Consider the following 8,305-nt stretch of genomic DNA (forward strand, 5'->3'; position numbering starts at 1 on the left):
TGAATTCATTTCACAGCATGGTATCTCCTATGTTGTATAGAAGATGTCCCTTGAACGAGTGCTGCAGCAGCTGCATGTCTGCAATAGTAAAATGATCCCATGTATTAATTTTCAATATTTCTTTAATTACTTGATGGAATGCAGTTACAAAGAATTCTATCTATTGGAAATTGTCAATAGCAAAAATCTGCCGTGATCTCTTTAACAGCTCATTACTTCTTCCCCCTACAGCTCCAGGCTTTATGCCTTTACCATTCAAACACTAGGTTGCTCTTGTTTATGGCTGAAAGCTGTTGTTGTAGAATGATGGTTATTCCAGTTGACCTTGAACACTAATACCTCCTGAGCCATTTGACACCTCCAAGCTGCAACAGAATAAAGGAGGCGTTGCCTTATGATGGATTTACTGGGTAAATCAGTGCCTGAAGGGACTGCTCCATTTCAAAATAGTCATCGTTACACTGATGTCATCAAGCAGCTTATGGAGATCTCTGGTTGGATATAGTATTTGAGGATGTTAAAAGGTTATTTACACAGATTTGTAGCACATCAGGATGCATTAATCCAATTATTTCCCTGACTGGTACTTAAAGTGTCATTGGAACTGAAATAAAGGTAAATGTCACTGTCTGGAGGTTTCAAGACAATGCAATTTGTCTTCTAAACATCTGTTATGTATGTGTAATACAAAAAGAACCTCACACTAGCTAGGAAGGAGCTTGCTTGACATCGCTGTAAAATTTGATCAGCCTCAAATGTAACTATAAAAATATTAGACTATAAACAGGTCTTTACTTTTCTATTGATTTTCCAGATAGACTCTGATTAAAGGCATCTTTTTAGTTTGTGTTAATTAGGTGTCTTCCCTGGAGCTGAGAGAGTTTGGAAAAACACATGTAGCATGTTCACTTTTCAATTTAAAAAAAAGATCTCTCAATTCTTGAATTTAGGGCAAATTTAATTAACTTCAACAGATAAATCTTCAGTCTTAAGCGCACTCTCTCTGACTGGTCTCACTAATAGAAAGCATAGTGCTGTCATGTCCAAAGCAAAGTAGTAATGATTTTAACCTTCCTTTTTGAGAGAGAGACTGTGAATGTGAGCCACTATCAACCCAGAGTCCCCCTCCCCCACCCCTACCCCCACCTTGTGTATAGGTCACTGTGGCGGCGTCACCAGCCCAGAGTGACACTAAGGCTGACATAACTGGCCATGGAAGGATCTCTCATCCAACATTATGGCCGGCATAATGGCTACCATGCCACTCCTCTCCCTGCAGCTTGCATAGGAGTTGTGGCCAAAGACAGGGAGCATGGCTGAGGCTTCCCTGCTTTCTGGCAATCCCCAGCTGCCCTAATGGTCCCTTGGTGGGGATTGATAGCTGATATAAATACACACCTGGGGACTGGACCAGAACACAGTTAGCCCAGGGTTAGGGGTGGCAAAAGTGGCTTAAATCCCTCCTGAGGTGTGCTATGCCATTTTGTTTTCTGGTATTGAACATGCTTCGGGCTATTTTCTCCCCTGTCTGTTTGGTCTTAAGACTGAGCTCAGAAAAGGGCTCTTTTAAAAGTTGATAGAACTTGATAGTTGTCTTTGCAATAAGAACCCTCTAGTGATTTACGGGGTTTATCCAGCATTTGTTGTCTCTAAGCTGGAATAAATATGATTTGAGTCATTCTCTGAATCACACGAAGTTCATGTGCAAGACAGCCCCATTCACAAGAAGTTCATGCTACACTGATCCCCTTGTAAATTCTAATCATTAGATTATTTCACTGAATGGCTCCATCATGACTGCCATCTCCCATTAGCAGTAGGTTCAGATCATGGCTAAGTGTGACGTGGCATAATTCTCTTCAGAGTCCAGTTTGCTCCTTTTTCAGTATCTAATTAGAGAATGGCACTGGGTTTGTGAGCTTTCCCAGCTTTGAGGTTTTCTTCCAAAGGCCTCCTAGTTAAAACTAGTAGTGGGTAAACTAGCTTCTGGCTAATATTACTTGACCCAGGAAATAATTAAGTTCAGTGTGACCTGGTCTAAAGATTTACACTGAGCTCCTCACTGGAGGAAGGGGAAGGACGAGGGGGACCAGTAATGTTCTGGAGAACCCAGAGGTGACCATAGCAGAGGTACTTTGTGTGAGCCTAAGAACCCCTCAATGTCAACTGGCAAGGGAGTTACAAGAATATACTGATGTATGTATGTACATTCCAGATGATTAAAGAATATTGTGTGAGGTCTTAAATGAAAGCCAGGATCACACCAATCATTAACAGCACTATGAAATGGATGTGAAGATACATGCAAGGAATTATGTATGAATGCTGAAAATGGGTTCCTAAAGTTTGTATCAAGGCAGAGTTGGAAAATAGGTTTTTCTGCCAGATAAAAGATGTTTATTCACCTATCACTCTGTTGGCATGTAAATTAAGCATTGTAAGCCAACACAATGGAAAGCTCATTTACATACGACGATAACGGGCGCATGTGAAATCACCAGGAAGGCAACACACTGCAGAATAAGTTATAGGGGGTTGTCTTGACTCTGGGTATTGACAGTGAACTTTGGGGAGTATAAGGAGAAAGCAAAGAAGACACCTCCTTATCCTGCACCTTGCAAGTAGTCGGGCAATACAATTACATTCATGAAAACAGGATCACAACCAACGGTGGTGGAAACACTGCAAAGGACATTTGCAGGGAGAGAAACTTCTTTAGAGAGAAGGTTAGCCTACTTGGTTAAGGTTAATAGAAAGCGTATTATGATTTTGTTTTATACATAACCCCTCGTTTCCATAACCCTTACTTGCTATCCCTTGAATCTTTGATAATACACTTATCACTGTTTACTATTCACTATTATATCTACCAGTGCTGTGGTATGATACAAGGAGGTGATGCTGAGTTGAATCATACAAGTTGGCATGTACACTGTTCCCATGGGAGTAGCAGACCTAGTATTTCTGAGAGTAAATTTCAGTGGATAAAGGGCTGGACAATACAGTAGAATGCTTTAAAGGGGCTTGAGGCCTGGGGTGCACCTGTTGCTAACCTGCAAGGCAAAGTAAGGGCTGGCATAGCCCAAAGGAGAGTGCTTGAGTAGCTAACAGGCTGGTAGTGTCAGGGAGCTGACACCTAGTTAAGCATGTGTAAATCTCCCTTTCACTGGAGGCAAGGGGGTAACAAGCTGACCCTCAGTACCCCAAGCACTGTCACACCTTGATTTTCCAAATAATGCTTCCCTGCTCTCATTGTGGTCTCACTGAAAGTGAGACTGACATGTAAGCGAGGGGGCAAGAAATCACCAGAGACAAAAAATGAATAGTCACTTTTTTTTTTGCCATTCACCCACAGCGAATCCCATGTGAATGCTATATAAATGTCAGTCATAGAATCACTAAACACATTGCAAAGAGGGGCAGCACATTCAGCTTCTGCTACCACTGAACAGCCTCCAGCATTACATGACAAGACATCTGGCGGTGACAGATTTCTTCTTCAGGGGATGACAACTGCCCCAGACATGGCTGATGATGCTCTCCTAAATTACAGAATGCTACTTTGATAAGGGCTTAGGTAATTGTAATGCTATATTATGTAACAAAAATCATTTGAATATTAGATTCACCATCGAAAGGTGTTTGAGGTTTGGGGAGGTAGAGATAAGTCAGTTACACCATTATTAGGTCATGTCCAGCCAAACAGTATCTGAAGTGACTTTTTTTCCTCATACACAAAGAGCAAATCATGCAGTCGTAAGCCAGATGTCTTTTATTGTAGACTAAGGAAAACAATGAAGGAAGAAAAAGCAAATATAAAGTCACTGTGAGGGGAAAAACAGAGAGTCTCCACCCCCTGGCAAGATCCGCCCACCACAACTCCTGCAGCAGGCCTCCAAAGACTCCTCCCATTTAATGATGCAACACAAAGAAAACAGAATCACATGGCCTCATTTACATCTCCCCTGGCCTCCTATAAGAAATCAGCTGACAAAGTCCTCTACTCATTTATTTAAATAATTTATCCTCTGCTTGAACTCTTTTATGCTGAGAGAAGGGGTTGAACAGAGCGGCAGAACACAATAGAAGTGAAGCTGGGCAAGGTTGGGAAGCTGAAGGAAGCCATGCATTCTGTCCAAATGGATGGGAGGAAGGCATGATTGCAGCCTATCAGTGCAAGTGAAAGGAGGGCTTGAGAAATGAAAACAGAGAAGAAGGTGGCCCAAACTGAGCAGAACTGGTCCAAAAAAATCATCCTTTTTTGCCTGCCAAAAAATTAGAGTTTTCAACAGAACACTTCAAAATTAAATTAAAAATTCAGTTCAAAACTCAATGAAAGTTTTCATTACATTTCATTTCAAATTTTCCCATTCAAAAATTGTGTCAAATGAAATTCCCACCACCGCCTAAAAAATTTTTTTTTTAATTTTTTAAAAAATAACCCATTTTTAATCAGGAAAATTTTGTGTTTGAAAAATTTGAACCAGCTCTAAAAGTCAGACAGCAAACTGTAGTTTCCAGAGAAATGCATGCCAGTGGAGGGGGCAGCATGCTAGATGTGGGACAGGGTAGATGAAAAAGGGGTGAATACAAGTAGGAGGGTGAAAACTCAGAAACTCAGTCAAGTGAACTATCTTCTGGAGCTCTTGCCTCAGGGAAGTGACAAATGCATGATGTAAAAGCAGAAAATAAATCTTGGAAGATACTTAGGGCCAAATTCTCAGGTGGTGAAAATCAATATGGGCCCACTGAAGTCAGCAGAGACCTGCTGCTTTACACCAACTGACGACTTGGTCCTTACGATTTAATAACATTAACACGACATAGTTTGTAGTCACAAAATGCTGATGAGTGCTAACTAAGCATGATTCAGTTACATTTGTGTCTGAGTGGTTCATTTACTTATCATTTCCAATTTCCTTTTGCTTTAGCTGTTCCTCAAAGAAGTCATTGCATGCTACAGTCAAAGCAGCAACCAGAATGACAAATTCATTAAAATCCACTTCATTGTCTTTATTGGTATCCAGATCTTTCATGATCTTATCAACCAGCTGGGGATCCTTTTGGCACTAGAAAGAAAAAAAGAAAATTAAATTTAAAAAAACCAACAGATTTGTGGACCTTCAGTTTGATGTTTCTTAAATGTAGTTAAACTTGGCAGAACTCCATTTTTATTTTTTTATAATTTGACTGATTTCAGTTTATTTTTAAACATTTTTCCATTTGTATCTATTTACATTTTCTCATTGTGCACAATTATGTTTTTAAGCATTTTGTTCTATGTTTATCAATTTAAATGTTCACAGGTATGGGATATTATGGAGAGGGTCAGACAAAAATTATTGAATGACAGTAGATGTTAATATTCAAAGAGTTAAAGCTTTACAACAGTTAAAACACAAATTGTCAACCTCGCACATCAAAATATACCAAGGAAGCATCCTTAAATCAAATTCTTATAAGTTCTCAAAGAGCATTTTTCTTACTTTGCCTAGCTGTAACTTGATTATTATCAATGGAAAAATATTTTTTCTTTGGTTTGTGTGTGTATGGTGAAATTGATGATTACCAACATGTACTGATGAAAATCTAATCCTTCCAAGCCTAAATATAATCTGCCTGGATATTATTTGTATAATAGGTATAAAGTGTGTTTCATTTTCTTGAACATACACACACTAAACCCACAAGCCTTCCAGGAATTCTTTTTACATGTACTGTATCTTTAACTATTTCAATGTCTCAAATCTGTACTCAGGTTAACAAGAAAATGACTTAACTGTGGTGCACATCTTGAATGTATAGTTCTGATATATCATAGTACAATTCAGTAATGTGCTAAAAATTTAAGTAGCATCAATTCTTTCAATCTGTTCTAAAAATTAAAAATGAAGGTGCTGTGTGAAATTTTCATTTAAAATGTCAGTATATCAATATTAACAGGGTTAAAAGCACAGGGCCAGGTTTTCAAAAGAGCTCAGCAACAAATAGGCACTTAAATGAAGCAACCAGATTTGGGGAGCTATCGAGTGAAAATCTGGCTCATATTTATTTTAAAATAGCAACTATATCAATGTTGTTTGGGGGGTTTTTTTTATGCTATTTATAATTTCAAGAGGTTATTTATATAGGACCAGATAATGCCTTCTTTTGTCAAAATTGGTAGAACCTTATTTAGCAAGTACGGGTCCTACTCAATATGAGTAAGGGCAGCAGAATCTTCCCATAGTAATAAATCAATAGCCAGGATTAAAAAGAAAATCCAGTCCAAAAAATTTCATAAATGGATTCAAAATAATCCTGCTGTTATTATTAAAGACCACAGAATTGTTAGGGTTACTAAAATACAGTGAATCAATTATGTACTAGATTCCATAAGAATTTCAGTTTGAATAATTTAAGAACACAACAGATGTGCATAAATTAATTCAAATCAGCAATGACTGTGAGAGCTCTTCTCAGCAATATCTCTGTTCAGTACAGATAGGGAGCTATATTTGGAACTTACAGGATTGCCAATAAACCTGTGAAGAAATGTGTACCATACAACTGTAAGCCTGAAGAAGCCCTAAAAGAGCATGAAACTTTCCCGATGCTGATCGCAATCAGTCTGCATATGTTTGGGACTGCACAGTCATTTCCATTCACTACACTTAAAACTTTCTCTCTCCTCCTGAGAACTATATACCTGTATTGTATTCCAATTTTGTTGAGGGCTGGTCTACACTCAGTTCTAACTAAATTGATTAAAACTGATTGAACTAAATCATTTTTTCTACTATTTCTAGATTGTATTTGGCACTGATGTTCAAACACACAGCTGAATAATCAGTGACTTACGTGGATTTCATCATTTGTGACTAGTGGTTCAAAGCAAAGGTGCGCATTTTAATATACTCATCAAACAAGACATTTGATATTAGCGTTTTCTCTTTGGCTCCACAAACACAGTTGTCATTTGATTGTATAGTTTAGATGCTGTCACAGCATGGACTTGATTGTATAAGGAAATGCTCTTCCAGAATCCTTCAGTAGCTATTTCCCTCACCCACTAAACCTTAATTTAAAGAGATGTGGAAACTGCCTCTTACTGAAAGGAAGTCAGTGAGTTCACTGGTAAGGAGCTGTTTGAGTTCTCCTTTATTCAGTTTGTATTTGTCCCCTTCTTTGCCTGAATAATGGTGAAAAATCTTGATCAAGGTGTCCATAGCATTCTCCAGCTGTGTAGGCATATTGTGGAGTGGAACAGCTCTAGGACAGAGAACAAAAATCATTGGTACTGTACATGAATTATATAGAACTCAAGCATGTGAGGAGATGGAGAGCTGTCTGGTGCAGCTGTAAAATAGAAGCTGTCATAAATACTGAAAAACATGTATTCATTTGATCCATACAATCAAATGGTGACTTACACCACTAGACTCTGATATTAAAACAAAACATTGTACTGCAGACATCATAGATTAGCTCTGGAAAATAAATGTGAAGGGTTAAACGAAAGCTCTACTGTGCATCCAGTATGATCAACAGGAAAACATTTGTACAGCAAGTTGAAATCACAGGCATAAAGAAAGCATATTATACCAGTACATAATCTCCTACCTGTTCAACCAAAAGAGTATTGTCAACAGGTAATGATAGCTAAATCGTACGCACATTTATACTGACAGCTCCTGCCTAGCATACCGATTTCCCTGATGCTCAGAGGAAAATCACCAATGATAGCAGATTCAAATGCTGGAGCATCAGCTTTCACTTTATTGGGTCCTACTGTTTTGTTTTTTTAAGTCACCTGGAATGAACAGGTGTGAGCTTCTGTCCCCAAGTGGCCTTCCGGGGGCTGGCTTCACTGAGCATTCTGTAAAGAGAAGAGCGATTATATCATTAAACCAGAAGAGGGTGGAAATACAATTAGTTGCTAGGAAGCTGAGGATTGGGAAAATAACTAAAAATAGAGATCAGGTGAAGGGGAAACATTGCTTTGTGTAAACCAAGGGAGAGCTCTTACAAAGATAAAGATAACAGGAAAGTCACTGGCAATATCATACAGCGAAAACTGAGCCTTATCAATTCTACAGACTATACAAGAAAATACACACAGGGAACACTGTAGCTAAAGTCCACCTAATTTCTAAAACACATGGACACACACCTGTCTACTATAGTGATTAAGTGCTTTATTGATATCTAGACACACAGATAAAAGCATACTTTCCTGGAATGGTCACAAAGAAAAGGTTTGTTTCTGATTCCATGGGTATTTGTTTACTCTGTTTAATAATTTTTTCACTATGAACTTGTCACA

General features: G+C 38.5%; 1 protein-coding gene across 1 annotated transcript; it reads right to left on the bottom strand.

Moving 5' to 3' along the window:
• Positions 1–4,898: 4,898 nt before the first annotated feature.
• S100Z (S100 calcium binding protein Z) lies at positions 4,899–7,857 on the bottom strand. Its single transcript, XM_065406718.1, has 3 exons — positions 7,793–7,857; positions 7,092–7,251; positions 4,899–5,069 (listed from the first exon to the last, which is right to left on the bottom strand). Exons 1-3 carry the CDS (start codon positions 7,855–7,857, stop codon positions 4,899–4,901), a joined length of 396 nt encoding a protein of 131 aa, XP_065262790.1.
• Between the last annotated feature and the right edge of the window lie 448 nt (positions 7,858–8,305).

Source organism: Emys orbicularis, chromosome 6 (assembly GCF_028017835.1).
Source record: "Emys orbicularis isolate rEmyOrb1 chromosome 6, rEmyOrb1.hap1, whole genome shotgun sequence".
In the NCBI taxonomy this organism is placed as follows: domain Eukaryota; kingdom Metazoa; phylum Chordata; order Testudines; family Emydidae; genus Emys; species Emys orbicularis.